This window comes from Oncorhynchus kisutch, linkage group LG25 (genome assembly GCF_002021735.2).
Source record: "Oncorhynchus kisutch isolate 150728-3 linkage group LG25, Okis_V2, whole genome shotgun sequence".
Taxonomy (NCBI): domain Eukaryota; kingdom Metazoa; phylum Chordata; class Actinopteri; order Salmoniformes; family Salmonidae; genus Oncorhynchus; species Oncorhynchus kisutch.
The window spans coordinates 39,510,448-39,529,202 of record NC_034198.2 but is presented as its reverse complement, the minus strand read 5'-3'; the positions used below and the strand labels follow the sequence as shown (position 1 = coordinate 39,529,202).

Here is an 18,755-nt window from a genome sequence, read left to right as displayed (position 1 = left end):
TGTGTGCGAATGTGTTTTCAAATCTGATCATTAAAAACAGATGGCCGATGGTTGGTTTTAGATTTTGCCTCATAAGAAAAGTCTGTATAGCCATTCCCCATTCGTACTGCCGCCCTCATAAACCACCGGTCTAAAAACAGGAAGTCAGGTGGTAAACCGGTGGCCACGCTAAACCATTGTGTCCAACACTAAAACATGGCAAAGAATTGACGTCTTTCCTCTGTCTGTTCAGCTAAAATGGCCATTAAAAGGAGTGTGGGACAGGTCATATATCCACCTGCTCTTACTGCCAGTCTGTGCTGCTCCAGAACCATGTAGTCAGAGACAGTCTTGGACAGGTCAAACTAATAAAAACCAGAGAGGTAAAAGCGCCGTCTACAAAGAGGTCGCCACCGATCGCCGTCTCTGACCATTTCTATTTATTATGGATCCCCATTAGTTCCTGCCAAAGAGATGATTGTGGACTACAGGAAAAATGGATTTTCCCAACCCTGAGCGCCGGCCTGATCTGCTCTTGCTGATCAAAACCTTTTAGTTTGCCTCTTTAACCAATGGCTGTGCCGCTTTAACCAATGGCTGTGCCGCTTTAACCAATGGCTGTGCCGCTTTACAGTGGCAGTTCAGGAGGAGAGTCAAAGGCTTCTTCACAAAATAACGTAATTAGGCCTAGTCCCCCCCCCCCTAATTTATATACACACACACACACACACAGACTAGCCTATTTGTTCTGTTATGTTTGGGGCCGATTCAGAATTAGCTAAATGTACGTCTTTCCTACACCCGTCTCAGTAGGTGGTATTAAGACTGACCTCATGCAGGGACCCAACGCTCTACGGGTGTAGCGACCTACACACAACGAATATGTCATTCGGAAAGCCTTTACAAAACTAAATATACAGATGAATAAAAGTGGTTTTGATCCATCCTGAAAGTTGTCATATTTGAAAAAAAGGTGAGAAAAGCATACAATAGGAGGTTGACTAATAGTCAATCTAAAAACAAACCTACTCCTCACTGATGGACAATGGTCCCGACATCCTGAACACAAGGCTCCAGGTTTAAAACTCTGAGGTTTCAGTTCCAAAATAATGACTAACTTTACACAAATCATTTGGGACTAGTGTGATTAACTACTGCTAGCGACTCAGGAACAACTACACAGACCTGACCGAGGAAGGAGAAAGGTCGATGGAATATATGTAGGCTACAAACTGAAGGAAAACAAAGACTAAAATGACATATATAAATGAATGTGTATTATTGAAAGGTGGCTCCTGATAGGCTAATATTTAAAATTATAAAAGTGGTTTAAAAAGAAAGAGAACTGGGTGGGAGAATGCCATGTGTGCAAAGCAGTTATCAAGGCAAAGGGTGGCTATGAAGAATGCCAAAAATAAAATATATTTTGATTTGTTGGGGTTATATCCTGCCTGTTTGGGTCTCCCGCCCCCTCCTGTCTCAGCCTCCAGTATTTATGCTGTAGTAGTTTCTGTTTATATGGGGGTCAGTCTGTTATATCTGGAGTATTTCTCCTGTCTTATCCGGTGTGACTTTAAGTATGCTCTCTCTCGGAGGAGGACCTGAGCCTCAGGACTACCTGGCCTGATGACTCCTTGCTGTCCCCAGTCCACCTGGTCGTGCTGCTGCTCCAGGTAATTGTTCTGCCTATGGCTCTGGAACCCTGACCTGTTCACCGGACGTGCCACTTTGTCCCGGACCTGCTGTTTTCGACTCTCGACCGCACCTGCTCTAACTGAATGATCGGCTTTGAAAAGCCAACTGACATTTGCTGAGGTGCTGACCTGTTGGACCCTCTACAACCACTGTGATGATTATAATTATTTGACCTTTAACTAGTCAGTTAAGAACAAATTCTTATTTACAATGACAGCTTATGAAGTGGGTTAACTGCCTGTTCAGGGGCAGAACGACAGCTTTTTACCTTTTCGGCTCAGGGATTCGATCTAGCAACCTTTCGGTTACTGTCCCAACGCTCTAACCTCTAGGCTACCTGCCTCTAACCACTAGGCTACCTGCCTCTAACCACTAGGCTACCTGCCTCTAACCACTAGGCTACCTGCCTCTAACCACTAGGCTACCTGCCTCTAACCACTAGGCTACCTGCCTCTAACCACTAGGCTACCTGCCTCTAACCACTAGGCTACCTGCCTCTAACCACTAGGCTACCTGCCTCTAACCACTAGGCTACCTGCCTCTAACCACTAGGCTACCTGCCGACCATCTATGAACATTTCAACATCTTGGCCATGTTCTGTTTTAATCTCCACCCGGCACAGCCAGAAGAGGACTGGCCACCCATCAGTCTGGATCCTCTAAGTTTTGGCCTTTCTAGGGAGTTTTTCCTAGCCACCGTGCTTCTACACGTGCATTACTTGCTGTTTGGGGTTTTAGGCTGGGTTTCTGTACAGCACTTTGTGACATCAGCTGATGTAAGAAGGGCAATATAAATACATTTGATTGATTTGTTTAACAATTTTTTGGTTACTACATGATTACATGTGTCATTTCATAGTTTTGATGTCTTCACTATTATTCCACAATGTAGAAAAAAACCTGGAATGAGAAGGTGTCCAAACGTTCAGACTGCTACTGTAGCTCTTATTAAATCTTACATTTAGAAAAGACTGTCTGGAGAATGGTGTCATTTTTTCCACACTTGAAACCGACATTAACCGGATTTATTCATGATTTCCTCGTAAAAACTGACCTGGAATGGAAAAGCATTTCCTTGGACAGGTTCTCTGTGGGCTCGGAGCGGTGCGCCATGGACAGACTGGAGAGAAGGGCACTCTGGGGGGAAACAAACAAACATAATATACACACTATTACACACACCTTTTGCGAACAGAAAACTGGGTGTTGCGAACATCAGTGATCCCGCCAATGGTCTTTATACACATATTGGTACCTAAGATCCATATGGATGAGGTCGTCGAACTGTTCCTGATCAAATACGCTTGTAGTCTTTCCAAAGTGGGCAATTGTGCTAAAATTGTTGCTAGAAACTCCTGCAGCCAAAAATGAACCTATATTTTTTTTAAGCTGAATTAGTAGCAGTAGTTTGGGTACCTTTTCTGGTTAAAAAGGTAGACTTTGGGCATGAAATGTTCCATCGCCAACCTTTTTCTCAACATTCAAAACAGAAATGTGGTGTGCTTGGTCGATGTGTCATTCTGGTCATGCGCACCACGACCAACGTAGCTAGCTGGTTAGCCAAGTTAGCCAGTAACTGCTCCAGTATGCGTTTACCAGTTATACAGTTTTAAAAACACGTTATTTTTTTCTGTTCCTGCCCAAAGTCCACCTTTAACATCAGCCATTCTTCCAAAATGGCACACTATTCTCTTTATAGCACACTACATTAGACCAGGTACCATTTGGAATACAATTCACATTAAATATACCATTAAATACAAAAGGACTTAACAGGCTTGATCTGTTCCATTAGCTGCTGAATCTGCCTCTAAAACGTATGGGTTGCATCCCAATAAATGGTACCCTATGCCCTTTATAGTGCCCTATGAGCCCTGTTTCAATAGAAGTGCACTATGAAGAGGAAAAAGGGTGTCAACTTGGGCCACGGAACTACGCGATTGAAAAGAATAGATTGCTACTATTACAGAACGCGGAGTTACTGAGACTATTACCCAAGGAAACAGTTGGGTAACACTTCACTGGAACCCTGCAGGTTATAACAGAACATTGGTCATAAGCATACCTTTATGATGTCATAATGATCCTGTCTAAATACCAGCCATTCTGAGAGGATTACAGGACTCATTAACAGACAGAAATAAATAGTTGTTGATAATGAGCTATGAAGAAAGGCTGTGTGTGCGCGCGCGCGCGTGTACACACACACAGGTCATGTAGAAGGAGATATGCTCGGAGGAAGTGGAAGAAGGAACATTTATTTCTTTGAAGAGAGCCATCTGTGTGTTGTTTCTGGTTTGGCAGGAAGAGTTTAACCGACGGCACAGCAATAATTATGACTCCGAGATAAGAATTTGCAAATTGACTTTAAAATTTTACACAAACTAAGCAGTACAGGAGTTAGATAAAGTAAACTTGAGCAACAAAAATCACAAGCGAAGTGCTCTATAGGAGGAAAAGTAGGGAAATGTAGGTTACGTTCTGTGCTGGAGTATTCTCTTGTCCAGGAGTAAGAGTTGGTTGTGTCGAAAGGGCTGGTTTCCTAGGAACACATTATTATAAACAAGTCCTAGACTAAAGATCGTTCAATGTTAATTTAACAGCTTAGCGCTTGAGCTGTGGTCCGGGGGTTAGCGAGAGAGCGCTTGAGCCGTGGTCCGGGGGTTAGCGAGAGAGCGCTTGAGCCGTGGTCCGGGGGTTAGCGAGAGAGCGCGCTTGAGCCGTGGTCCGGGGGTTAGCGAGAGCGCGCTTGAGCCGTGGTCCGGGGGTTAGCGAGAGAGCGCGCTTGAGCCGTGGTCCGGGGGTTAGCGAGAGAGCGCTTGAGCCGTGGTCCGGGGGTTAGCGAGAGAGCGCTTGAGCCGTGGTCCGGGGGTTAGCGAGAGAGCGCGCTTGAGCCGTGGTCCGGGGGTTAGCGAGAGAGCGCTCTTGAGCCGTGGTCCGGGGGTTAGCGAGAGAGCGCTTGAGCCGTGGTCCGGGGGTTAGCGAGAGAGCGCTTGAGCCGTGGTCCGGGGGTTAGCGAGAGAGCGCTTGAGCCGTGGTCCGGGGGTTAGCGAGAGAGCGCTTGAGCCGTGGTCCGGGGGTTGGCGAGAGAGCGCGCTTGAGCCGTGGTCCGGGGGTTGGCGAGAGAGCGCGCTTGAGCCGTGGTCCGGGGGTTGGCGAGAGAGAGCGCTTGAGCCGTGGTCCGGGGGTTGGCGAGAGAGAGCGCTTGAGCCGTGGTCCGGGGGTTGGCGAGAGAGAGCGCTTGAGCCGTGGTCCGGGGGTTGGCGAGAGAGAGCGCTTGAGCCGTGGTCCGGGGGTTGGCGAGAGAGAGCGCTTGAGCCGTGGTCCGGGGGTTAGCGAGAGAGCGCTTGAGCCGTGGTCCGGGGGTTAGCGAGAGAGCGCTTGAGCCGTGGTCCGGGGGTTAGCGAGAGAGCGCTTGAGCCGTGGTCCGGGGGTTAGCGAGAGAGCGCTTGAGCCGTGGTCCGGGGGTTAGCGAGAGAGCGCTTGAGCCGTGGTCCGGGGGTTAGCGAGAGAGCGCTTGAGCCGTGGTCCGGGGGTTAGCGAGAGAGCGCTTGAGCCGTGGTCCGGGGGTTAGCGAGAGAGCGCTTGAGCCGTGGTCCGGGGGTTAGCGAGAGAGCGGTTGAGCCGTGGTCCGGGGGTTAGCGAGAGAGCGCTTGAGCCGTGGTCCGGGGTTAGCGAGAGAGCGGTTGAGCCGTGGTCCGGGGGTTAGCGAGAGAGCGGTTGAGCCGTGGTCCGGGGGTTAGCGAGAGAGCGGTTGAGCCGTGGTCCGGGGGTTAGCGAGAGAGCGGTTGAGCCGTGGTCCGGGGGTTAGCGAGAGAGCGGTTGAGCCGTGGTCCGGGGGTTAGCGAGAGAGCGGTTGAGCCGTGGTCCGGGGGTTAGCGAGAGAGCGGTTGAGCCGTGGTCCGGGGGTTAGCGAGAGAGCGGTTGAGCCGTGGTCCGGGGGTTAGCGAGAGAGCGGTTGAGCCGTGGTCCGGGGGTTAGCGAGAGAGCGGTTGAGCCGTGGTCCGGGGGTTAGCGAGAGAGCGGTTGAGCCGTGGTCCGGGGGTTAGCGAGAGAGCGGTTGAGCCGTGGTCCGGGGGTTAGCGAGAGAGCGGTTGAGCCGTGGTCCGGGGGTTAGCGAGAGAGCGGTTGAGCCGTGGTCCGGGGGTTAGCGAGAGAGCGGTTGAGCCGTGGTCCGGGGGTTAGCGAGAGAGCGGTTGAGCCGTGGTCCGGGGGTTAGCGAGAGAGCGGTTGAGCCGTGGTCCGGGGGTTAGCGAGAGAGCGGTTGAGCCGTGGTCCGGGGGTTAGCGAGAGAGCGGTTGAGCCGTGGTCCGGGGTTAGCGAGAGAGCGGTTGAGCCGTGGTCCGGGGGTTAGCGAGAGAGCGGTTGAGCCGTGGTCAGCGAGAGAGCGGTTGAGCCGTGGTCCGGGGGTTAGCGAGAGAGCGGTTGAGCCGTGGTCCGGGGGTTAGCGAGAGAGCGGTTGAGCCGTGGTCCGGGGGTTAGCGAGAGAGCGGTTGAGCCGTGGTCCGGGGGTTAGCGAGAGAGCGGTTGAGCCGTGGTCCGGGGGTTAGCGAGAGAGCGGTTGAGCCGTGGTCCGGGGGTTAGCGAGAGAGCGGTTGAGCCGTGGTCCGGGGGTTAGCGAGAGAGCGGTTGAGCCGTGGTCCGGGGGTTAGCGAGAGAGCGGTTGAGCCGTGGTCCGGGGGTTAGCGAGAGAGCGGTTGAGCCGTGGTCCGGGGGTTAGCGAGAGAGCGGTTGAGCCGTGGTCCGGGGGTTAGCGAGAGAGCGGTTGAGCCGTGGTCCGGGGGTTAGCGAGAGAGCGGTTGAGCCGTGGTCCGGGGGTTAGTGAGAGTGGTCTGGGGGTTAGTGAGAGTGGTTGTGCTGTGGCTCACCCTGCGTTGCTCTCTGAGCTGGGCCGTCACTTTAGGATGGTTGAAACAGAACTTAGTTCCTCTCCCCAGCTGGATGACAGCACCTGAAACCAGAGACAAGCATGTTATGGAAACTGGCTCAATGTGAACGGATCAGCCCGTTTTACAGTACAAAAAAAGAAAAGTAATACATTGAGTGTCAGTTTCCTGGACACCGACCAAACCTAGTCCAGGACTAAAGACAATCTCCAAAGAAATAGCTTTATAGTCCACAACTTGACCTATCTGGGAAACCAGCCCTGAAAGTTGAGTGCTGTGGCAGTGGATGGATGTTAATTGGAGCAGTCTATTAAAAGCATTCGTTGTTGATAAGCGTGTTCAGTTCTAGTGGCAGGCACAAAACATCTCTCCCAAATGTTAAGATTAAATTGCTGCCTCTTCACCTCTTCTGTGCTGGCTACCTCAAGAGTAATTCAGGGTTACCATTAGCACTCTTGAACGGCTGTGAACCACTCACCTCCCCGCTCATCCCCTCCACAGGCCAGATGCCATTTCTCTTACTAAACATTTTGGAGGGCTACAGGCCCTGGACAAAGCTCCAGACAAAGCTCCAGGCCTCTCCTTTTAATTGGCAGATGGTGGTGATAGTAGAGCAGGGTCTGAAGTAGAGACCAGGATTAGCCTTTAGCCATTGGGAATAGAACCAGCCAGGCAGGCAGAGAGCTGAAGAGAGCCAACTTTAGCCCCCCGTAGAAGACCCCATTATTCAGTTAGTTCTGCCAGGCCTGGGCTGCCTGCCTGCGAGCTTCTCCAGTTATAGCCTGGCTTACTCCAACCCAACCTGGCTCTGAGATAAAAAAAAAACACTAGAGAAAGAGAGAGCAAGAGAGTATCACATCAAAGAGACCTGCCCCTCCTGAAGAGGCTGCGTCTGAACCAACATCCCCCTCCTGAAGAGGCTGCGTCTGAACCAACATCCCCCTCCTGAAGAGGCTGCGTCTGAACCAACATCCCCCTCCTGAAGAGGCTGCATCTCAGGCTATTTTCTCCAGGACATTTGATAGTAATTCCTGTTCCTGTTGCAGCTCAGATCTATCACTCACCATCCTCTCAGGTGCTTTGTCACTCATCAGCCATTAACAGAAGCAAGATTAGTATTTGCTGCAGAGAAAGAAGGAGAGAGAGAGGTAGAAGAGAGAGAACGAGATCTCTGGGAGAAAAAAAATAAATCTCTTGATGTGGTTTATCTGAGTTTGAGGCCGATAGCTATATAAGCCCTGATATCAGCCTCTATGCCATAGCTTTACAAAAGCATTGCAGAGTTGTTGTAGCCTGTTACCTCCAGTAAAATCAGCCAGACGGAGTCTGGACAAAAGCCAATCATGTCAGAGAGATTGAGTACTTCACGGCAATGCATTCACTTAACCTCGGCAAAGGAGTGAGAATTGAGTAAAACTTTTCAGTTTTATTTTGTCAAGTTGCCTGAAAGTTCAGCGCAGAGCCAGGTTGTGTAATCTAGTCTTAAAGGGAAAAGGGGGTGGATGAGCTCTCCATGGGTAGAGCAGCTACTAGAGGTTTAGCATGTCTTCCAAGTCCACACAGACTCATTATCACGCAGTCTCCTAACACACTCACACGGATCATTACCCACACATGGATCATTACCCTGTGTGAGCTGGCAGGGCCGGGTCGTCTCCAGTCCGTTAACAGAGCACAGCGCCCCCGTCTGGGGGGGAGGGGGGGGGGGGATCAGATCACAACGCCATCACAGTTCTCAAACAGTGTTCTTCCTGCAGACCAGCACCATGATTCACTTAACATAATTTTAAAAAAAATCTTATTTAACCAGGAAGGGTTCATTGAGATTTAAAATGCTCTTTTTCAAAAGTGTCCTGGCCAAGATAGGCAGCACAAAGTCATTACAAACAATCTAGTAAAACCATAGAATTCACAAGAGTATAACAAAATCCTTCATCAGTGATTTAAAAACACCAATCAGGACAAGTTCTTACAGTTTAAAAGTATTTTGTAAGGTGTTCCAAGATGATGGCGCAGAAGACATAAAAGCCCTTTTACCAAATTCAGTTCGGACATTTGGAACAGTTAGCAGGATAAAGTCCAGCGAACGAAGAGAGTACCCACCACATTTCTGAACAAAACAAATGCCCAAATAAAAAAAAGGTAGTAAACCCAAAATGGCTTTGTAAATAAAAGTATACCAGTGCCTGAGCCTACGAGTGACTAGAGAAGGCCAGCCAACCCTGGTATGAAGTGCAGTGGTGCGTAAGGGTTTTGCAGTTTAAAATAAATCTCAAAAGTGCCATGGTAAAGAGTGTCAATTGAGCTCAAACACTGAGCGGAAGCATTCATATATAAAATATCCCCAGTCTAGTAAAGGCATAAATGTAGCTGATACTATCCTCCTTCTGGTTTCAAATGAAAAAACGGCCTTATTCCTAAAATAAATTTAAAAAAAATAAAAATATAAAAATTTAAATTTAACAAAAAAATTGGCAATTTCAGCTTAAATTTTTTTGCAAGTTGTTGAATACGCAATTTAAAATAGAGGCCGTCATCAATTAAAATTCCAAAATATGAGGTTAGTCTCAATCCCCTGATTGGTAATAAATAATAGGTGAAAAGTTAAGAGGTCTATTTCTTGCTTTAGAAAACACCATTAGTTTAGTCAGTCTTGAAGATAAGCTTCAATTGACACAAGGTATGTTGAACAGTATAAAAAGCAGTTTGCAAGTTCTAGAAAGCTTTTGTAAGAGACGAGGCACAACTGTAAATAACAGTACCATCAGCATAAAAATGAAGTAGCTTCATGGTGGGAGACAGGGTTAGGGGTCAGAGTTCAAACAGACAAAGATGTTCTATTGTATTGACAAGATAGTCGAGCGACCGCTCTGACAATGGAAGTTGTCGTCCCAAAGGCGGTAAGGCATGCGGTCACTGCAGATCAGCACCATGGAGCACTGCATGATGGGAGACGGGGTTTGTCTAGAAGACATACCGCTTTTGTAAAAAAAATAAAAAAAATAAATAAAAAAAAGGTACTAATCGTAGCAGGTTAGAGCTTAAGCACCAGGTTAGGAGAATTAACGTAGCAGGTTAGAGCTTAAGCACCAGGTTAGGAGAATTAACGTAGCAGGTTAGGAGAATTAACGTAGCAGGTTAGGAGAATTAACGTAGCAGGTTAGAGCTTAAGCACCAGGTTAGGAGAATTAACGTAGCAGGTTAGGAGAATTAACGTAGCAGGTTAGGAGAAGTAGGTTAAAGTTAGGAAAAGGGTTAGCTACAATGCAATTTGACAAAAAGCTCTATCCCATCTAGAAATGCCCGGGAGTCAGGGTTAGAAGTCAGACTTCAAAGACAGTGTTCCTCCTGCAGACCCACACCATGGAGAACGGGAGGGAAGCGAGCAAATGTTGAGACAGAAACGGTTAGTTTAAGGGGGTCAGTTTGAAGAAAGGTGAGGCTGAGAACAACTTATATTGATCACATAATGAGTAGCCCAAGTCAAAAGGGAGGTGAGTGCCTAAAAGTCTCCAGAATAACATACCAAATTCACATTAAGCCCACAGCAGATATCCCTTCCTCCTCCTGACTCACCGATATCCTGATTGGACGGCGCCTCGTGTCGACCCACCAGCGTCCTGCATTCCTGCAATCAGATCCCAAGGCCAATGTTACTAAGTCTGCCAGGTAGTAAGTGATCTCTTTATGGGAGACTCCAATCTAAGGGATGCATCCCAAATGGAAACCTACGCCCTACATAGTGCCCTACTTTAGACCAGAGCCCTATATAGTGCACTACTTTAGACCAGAGCCCTATTCCCTATGTTGTGCACTAGTACCGACCAGTAATATGGATTTTTCAGATTTAGCAGTAGTTTTAGAACAAGGTGCAATATTGGCTAGTACCAACAAAAAAAACATTGAGAATGTACAGTGCATTCGGAAAGTATTCAGACCCCTTCACCTTTTCAACATAACAGCCCAATTCAAATATATATATATTTTTTAACAACGTTTATTTAAAGTCAATCTATACACAATACCCCATAATGACAAAGCAAAAACAAGTTGACATTTTTGGAAATATATAAATATATAAAAAACAGAAATACCATTTATATAAGTATTTCAGACCCTTTGCTATGTGGCTCAAAACTGAACTTTGGTGCATCCTGTTTCCATGTATCATCGTTGAGTCATTTCTACAACTTGATTAGAGTCCACCTGTGGTAAACTCAATTGATAGGACATGATTTGGCCAGGGAAGTGACCAAGAACCCAATGGTCACTGACAGAGCTCCAGAATTCCTCTGTGGACAACCATCTCTGCAGCACTCCACCAATCAGGCCTTTGTGGTAGAGTGGCCAGACGGAAGCCACTCCTCATGACAGCCCGCTTGGAGTTTGCCAAAAGGCACCTAAAGGACTTTCAGACCATGAGAAACAAGATTCTCTGGAATGATGAAACCAAGAATGAACTCTGTCCTGAATGCCAAGAGTCACGTCTGGAGGAAACCAGACACCGCTCATCACCTGGTCACCACCATGCTTCACCGTAGGGATGATGGTGGCAGAATTATGCTGTGAGGACGTTTTTCAGCAGCTGGGACTGGGAGACTAGTCAGGATCGAGGGAAAGAGGAACAGAGCAAAGTACAGAGAGATCATTGATGAAAACCTGCTCCGGACACAAGACTGGGGTGAAGGTTCACCTAACAGGACAATGACCCTAAGCGCACAGCCAAGACAATGGTGGAGTGGCTTAGGGACAAGTTTCTGAATGTCCTCGAGTGGCCCAGCCAGAGCCCGGACTTGAACCCGATCTAACATCTCTGGAGAGACCTGAAAATAGCTGTGCAGCAACCCTCCCCATCCAACCTAACAGAGCTTGAGAGGATCTGCAAAGAGGAATGGGAGAAACTCCACAAATAAAGGTGTGCCAAGCTTGTAGGGTCGTAACCAAGACTCGAAGCTGTAATCGCTGCCAAAGGCACTTCAACAAATACTGAGTAAAGGGTCTGAAAACTTGTAAAATATTAGTTTTATGAATTTAAAAAAAATTAAATTATAAATGAATGTTGAAAACCCAGGTTTTTGCTTCGTCATTATGGGGTATTGTGTGTAGATTGATCCTCATCAATTTTATCCATTTTAGAAAGAAAAAAAGCTGTAATGTGACAGAATGTGGAAAAAGCGAAGGGGTCCGAATACGTTCCGAATGTACCGTGTGTGTATTATTAACGTCCCTTTTCAGGACGCAGTCTTTCAAAAGAGAAGTTATTTTGATTTTTACGAATTCAGATCTTCATTGTAGGTTTACACACAGTTTCCTATGCTTGTTCAATGAATCATAAACAATTAATGAACATGCACCTGTGGAATGGTCATTAAGACACTAACACCTTACAATTAAGGTCACAGTTATGAAAACGTAGGACACTAAAGAGGCCTTTCTACGGACTCTGAAAAACACCAAAATAAAGATGCCCATGGTCCCTGCTCATCTGCGTGAACGTGCCGGAGGCATGAGGACTGCAGATGTGTCCTGATCAGGTCAGGTTACAGGAGACCACAACCCTACAGATTATCTCTCAACCCCAACAAAGGAGGAGAGATCCAGGGATCTGAAGATGTGTGGGTTTTATGACCCCTCACGCCCCTGGTACATCTCAGGCCACAGACAATTTCCTTTGTCCTGTTACTTTGGAGAACCAGGCCTCAGAACATTAAACATGAAATAAAGGGACTTTGGAACAATGGTTTCCGTCAGCCACAATGGTGGTCATGACGATAGATGGAATATGAAAATGTTTGTCATTTCTGTTTTGTTATTAAAGGTTAATAGATGACGTTATTAGAAAAACATTGTAACGTTAAGAGTTTTCCTAGTATACGTTTATACATTGTACATTGTGTGGAAAATGTCCTGCCCGAGTTACACCAGGAACGCACAATGACTCCCTCAGTGCTCAGACTGTCCGCAATAGGCTGAGAGAGGCTGGACTGAGGGCTTGTAGGTCTGTTGTAAGGCAGATCCTCACCAGACATCACCGGCAACAATGTCGCTTATGGGCACAAACCCTCCGTCGCTGAACCAGAAATGACTGGCAAAAAGTGCTCTTCACTGATGAGTCATGGTTTTGTCTCACCAAGGGTGGTCGGATTCACGTTTATCGTCGAAGGAATGAGTGTTACACCGAGGCCTGTACTCTGGAGCGGGTTCGATTTAGAGGTGGAATGTCCATCATGGTCTGGGGCGGTGTGTCACAGCATCATCGGCCTGAGCTTGTCGTCATTGCTGGCAAGCAACGCTGTGCATTACAGGGAAGACATCCTCCTCCCTCACGTGGTACCCTTCCTGCAGGCCCATCCTGATATGACCATCCAGCATGACAATGCCACCAGCCATGCGGCTCATTCTGTGTGTGATTTCCTGCAAGACAGGAATGTCAGTGTTCTGCCATGGCCAGCCAAGAGCCCAGATCTCAATCCCATTGAGCACGTCTGGGACCTGTCGGATCGGAGGGTGAGGGGTAGGGTTATTCCCCACAGAAATGTCCGGGAACTTGCAGGTGCCTTAATGGAAGAGTGGGGTAACATCTCACAGCAAGAACTGGCAAATCTGGTACCGTCCATGAGGAGGAGATGCACTGCAGTACTTAATGCAGCTGGTGGCCACACCAGATACTGACTTACTTTTGATCCCCCCCCCCCTTTGTTCAGGGACACATCATTCCATTTCTGTTAGTCACATGTCTGTGGAACTTGTTCAGTTCATGTCTCGGTTGTTGAAGCTTATGTTCATACAAACATTTACACATGTTAATTTCGCTGAAAATAAAACGCAGTTGACAGTGAGAGGACGTTTCTTTTTTGCTGAATATATATCACACAGAGTATATCAAACATTAGGAACACCTTCCATTAGGAACTGATCCAGTATTTAGTATGCTTACTAAATCGTCTTCTAGTGTGGTTCTGTTCTACCTTTGTTATGTTTAGTATTACATTGTTATTGATTACTGCATTGTTAGGTTTAGAGCTTTGCAAGAAAGGCATTTCACTGTACTTGTGACAAAAAAAATTGAAACCTAATATTGAGCTGCAACCCTACTACTATGACGACAACAACAACAACAGGTGTGAGTCCAACACTACACGGATACCCTCTTTCCTCAGAGCTACAGTCGCTTCCTACAGAACCGGCAAACAGTAACAGAGACAGGGTAACAGAGACAGGGTAACAGAGACAGGGTAACAGAGACAGGGTAACAGAGACAGGGTAACAGAGACAGGGTAACAGAGACAGGGTAACAGAGACAGGGTAACAGAGACAGGGTAACAGAGACAGGGTAACAGAGACAGGGTAACAGAGACAGGGTAACAGAGACAGGGTAACAGAGACAGGGTAACAGAGACAGGGTAACAGAGACAGGGTAACAGAGACAGGGTAACAGAGACAGGGTAACAGAGACAGGGTAACAGAGACAGGGTAACAGAGACAGGGTAACAGAGACAGGGTAACAGAGACAGGGTAACAGAGACAGGGTAACAGAGACAGGGTAACAGAGACAGGGTAACAGAGACAGGGTAACAGAGACAGGGTAACAGAGACAGGGTAACAGAGACAGGGTAACAGAGACAGGGTAACAGAGACAGGGTAACAGAGACAGGGTAACAGAGACAGGGTAACAGAGACAGGGTAACAGAGACAGGGTAACAGAGACAGGGTAACAGAGACAAGACAGGGTAACAGAGACAGGGTAACAGAGACAGGGTAACAGAGACAGGGTAACAGAGACAGGGTAACAGAGACAGGGTAACAGAGACAGGGTAACAGAGACAGGGTAACAGAGACAGGGTAACAGAGACAGGGTAACAGAGACAGGGTAACAGAGACAGGGTAACAGAGACAGGGTAACAGAGACAGGGTAACAGAGACAGGGTAACACAACAGACAAAGAAAGTTCTTTACCCTCAGAGCATCACTATCATCTCCTCCAACCATACACAACAGGGGACAAACAGAGCTGAAACAGAATAGTGAAGTACTACAGAACAAAATCTCCTAGGCTATATAGTGCATCTCCTAGGCTATATAGTGCATCTCCTAGGCTATATAGTGCATCTCCTAGGCTATATAGTGCATCTCCTAGGCTATATAGTGCATCTCCTAGGCTAGCAAAGTCTGGACCACAATAATAACAACCAAAAAGGAACCGCTGACAGTCAGACGTTTAATAGCAAAACAGTATAAAATTGAATTTATGAGTTCTGGTTCTTCCTCACCCCAGGGCTAGGCAGAATAATAGCGCCAACTATGTCCGTATCCCAAATGGCTCCCTGTTCAGTGATATACTTTGGACCAGAGTCCTATGGGTCCTTGTCAAAAGTAGTGCTTTATGAAGGGAACAAGGTTCCCTTTGGGACACTCCAACCCTTGCGTCGCCGTGGTAACGGGAGAGTGGCTAACGGCTAGAGAGAGAGAGAGACTATAAATCATGGAGATTCCCATGGCGACGTGTTTAACTGTAGACAATGTTTTCAGCAGGCGGATCCCTCCAACATAACGCCATACACAACAGGAACTACACATCATTGGGTTAAGATGGAAACTATTCTGCCTACGGTAGGAAAACTCCATCAGACTGGGGGAATAGAGAGTCAACTTTACACAGACCAGAGACATAACTTTAGGAACCTCCCTCCGCCCCCCCCCCCCCCCCCCACCACCCCCAAAATCGACTCCCGTTATTAAATAACAGTAATATGGTAAAGTAATATTTGTTTAACTTTAGCGTTATTATAAAGGTTGGTAGCAACCATTGCAGCTCAACTCGCCTACAAAATCCACAATGCAATGCTCTCTCTATGGGCTTGCTGGCTGGCAAGCAGACGTAGCCAGTTAGCACAGTTTTAAATGATTTTACTGCTGACAATTTTAGGAGTCTACAATCTCACCCTGTTCAACCGGCAGAGTCTCCACATTCACAACGGCACAATGCAATGCACCCTGGACTGAACAGGCAGACATAAGAGAATCAATTTAAACATTTCTAGGGTGGTAGGAATATCAACAAAAATATATAAGATCAACAGTTCAATGGAGAGAAGGCAACGTCCCGAGTTACGATATCAGCCAGTGTTGAAATCGGACATGTATGATAGGATGTTTCAGATCTAAGAGTCATATTCCTGTTGACTTCCAGTGTAGAGAGAGACTATCACAACGCTACGTCATCCCGGACAAATTACTGCCTGCTTGAACGCCAATAACTCTGATACACAGTTGTACCACTGAATGTATTCAACTGATGTCTTCTGCATTTAACTCCTCTGAATCAGAGAGGTTTAACAGCCTCGCTCGGGGGAACAGTGGGGTTGAACAGCCTCGCTCGGGGGAACAGTGGGGTTTAACAGCCTCGCTCGGGGGAACAGTGGGGTTTAACAGCCTCGCTCGGGGGAACAGTGGGGTTTAACAGCCTCGCTCGGGGGAACAGTGGGGTTAACTGCCTTGTTCAGGGACAGAACGACTGAATTTTACCTGGTCAGCTCAGGGATTCGATCCAGCAACATTTAGGTTACTGGCCCAACGCTCTAACCACTAAATGGCCCAACGCTCTAACCACTAAATGGCCCAGTGAAATCGACAGATCAAAATCAGAGATAAAAAACAATATAACATGAGAAATGGGTGAACCTGTCCTTTAAAACAATATATCGCCACAGAATACTGTGGGTCAGTGGTTCTCAACCTGGAGAACGACTAACCCTGGAGGTACCTGGCTTATCCACAGGGGCTACATGAGAAGACTCATAAGAACATGTCTAGTGGTCATTTACGCGATGGGGATACTTCCAGTAACCCGTTGAGAACCACTACCTGTAAGAGAATGTGTCAATTTGTTCCTCCACACAAAGTGACGCTGCCCACCTCCACACAAAGCGATGTTTCCCTGCTCAACCCTCTTCCACATTAATATAAAGTGAAGTTGCTCTCCTCAACCCTACTCTTCATCTTCATACAACAAGCATTTCACAGTATTCGGGGGGGGGGGGGGGCATGTGACAAAACATTTGAAGTGATATGTTTCCTCTGCCGATCAATGGCAAACTATCTTGCAATGCGCTTCCTTTCCCGAGGAAAGGTTGAAGGATCGGGTGAATATGAATCATTATGGAAACACAATTTCATGGTAGTGTTCTGGATAGTTCCTCCTCTTAAACATAAATCAAGTGTATTTATTCACACACAGAAACATCCATGTCAAACAGTGACTAATGGAATGGGTTAACGTCCATGTTTCACATACGAGTCTGATTAATGCTGCCCTATAGAGTGTGTGTGTGTGGTGTGTGTAGCTGCCCTATTGTGTGTGTGTGTGTGTAGCTGCCCTATAGTGCTGACATTCACATTACATACATTCACCTTTAGTCGGATCATCAACTCAAAAGTCAGCCTCAAATCAATGAACGTCCAGGTCGACAAATCGGTCGACAAAGCCGCTCGTCCAGAACTCCCTGCTAAATATGCATTTAATGGCATTTCAGGTTCCTGTCCCTCAGAAGAGGACGGCGATAACAATAAATGGATTTGATCTGTGGAAGACATTTTAAAAAGATGCGAGCGACAGCATGACTGGTCCATACACTGGGCCAGGCCATACATGGGGTGGCAGGGTATCCTAGTGGTTAGAGCATTGGACTAGTAACCGAAAGGTTGCAAGTTCAAACCCCCGAGCTGACAAGGTACAAATGTCGTTCTGCCCCTGAACAGGCAGTTAACCCACTGTTCCTAGGCCGTCATTGAAAATAAGAATTTGTTCTTAACTGACTTGCCTAATAAATTAAAAAACACTGGGCCAGCCTGTTCCATACACTGGGCTGTCCTCACTGCCCACCAGTACGTGAGGAAACTGTACTGAGAGGGGAAAAAAATAAATAATAATAATAATAATAATAGCACAGCCACCTGTGTGTAGGAGATATGACTATGGAATTCAAAAGGAAATGAAGTCAGACGGATGCAGAGCACCCACCCACCCTACCCACCCACGCAGAGCACCCACGCAGAGCACCCACCCACCCAGAGCACCCACCCACCCACCCAGAGCACCCACCCACCGAGGGAAGGCCAACAGACTCTTCGTTCAGTCAGTGGCTGTCAGGATGTGCATTTTCTACGGATCATCATAAGTACCTTCAGGAGGCGGACCAGAAAACAGAACCCCTTTGGAGAGAAGTCAAAACCACGTGCATGAACTAGTTTAAACATAGCTACGGCTGTGCAGAGTGACAGGAGACAGACAGCAGAGGGGGAAGCGTCGCTTAATGACGAGGGAGAGGCGGAGACTGACCGACTGTGTTTCATCTCCCTGTCCCGTTTCAGTGAAGTGACACAGTGCATTAATCTGTCAGGCTCCCCTCTTCACCTATAATGAAGTCTGAAGGATCCCTTTAATTAACCATAGGCCCGGGCAGAATCACACACACTTCCCTGAGACAGACTGGGTAAGAGACTCTTGCTTTCCTTGTCAGACCAATCAGAGTCCAGGGCATGCAGCATAATGTCACACAAACAAGCGTGTGTATTTTGCTCTCTATCCCTTAATTGAGGCAGGTGCAGGACAGACACGTCTATTGGTCAGGCTTGGGCAGTTCATAAAATCCCCCCCCCCCACCCCCCCCAACTGCAGATGGCTTTGACTCTTTTATTAGTACTTCAACTCAGTTTGTTGTTTCCCTACATAAAATAACTGTACTGCAAAGTCAGCCAGCCCACCACCTGTCCGTGAGCAGGCTCTGATGAGTCTCTATCCACCTGGGGGATCAGGTGAAGTAGGACAGGAGGCCAGACTACAACACATCAATATAAACTCCTGGAGGCCAGGACAGGAGGCCATCTCCAAGTGATACAGTGCTGTGGTAACTTGTGTGTGTGTGTGGAAGGTTTGAGAGCAGACATTTGACACTGGACTGCTTATTGATTTATGACGAGTCATAGAAGTGAATCAAGTCGTCTTAAAAATAACTGCATCACTCAGTTCCTCAGTCCAAGAAGCCTGGTCCCAGATGTGGCTTGTAATCCCTCAGTCCAAGAAGCCTGGTCCCAGATGTGGCTTGTAATCCCTCAGTCCAAGATGTGGCTTGTAATCCCTCAGTCCAAGAAGCCTGGTCCCAGATGTGGCATGTCATCACTCAGTCCAAGAAGCCT

The 18,755-nt window shown here is 47.3% G+C and overlaps 1 protein-coding gene across 6 annotated transcripts in view; it reads right to left on the bottom strand.

Annotated features, from left to right (window-relative positions):
* LOC109870512 (uncharacterized) overlaps positions 1-18,755 on the bottom strand; it is a 55,274-nt gene that overhangs the window by 12,914 nt on the left and 23,605 nt on the right. For all 6 annotated transcript variants that reach the window (XR_004205458.1, XM_031804998.1, XM_031804997.1 and 3 more), the window contains 3 exons: positions 10,137-10,188; positions 6,543-6,625; positions 2,729-2,811 (listed from right to left, as the gene is read on the bottom strand). Coding sequence is in view for 5 of the 6 variants with exons in the window: in XM_031804998.1 (XP_031660858.1) it covers positions 2,729-2,811; positions 6,543-6,625; positions 10,137-10,188 (218 nt within the window). In the remaining variant the exon portion in view is untranslated. The remainder of the gene's footprint in view (positions 1-2,728; positions 2,812-6,542; positions 6,626-10,136; positions 10,189-18,755) is intronic.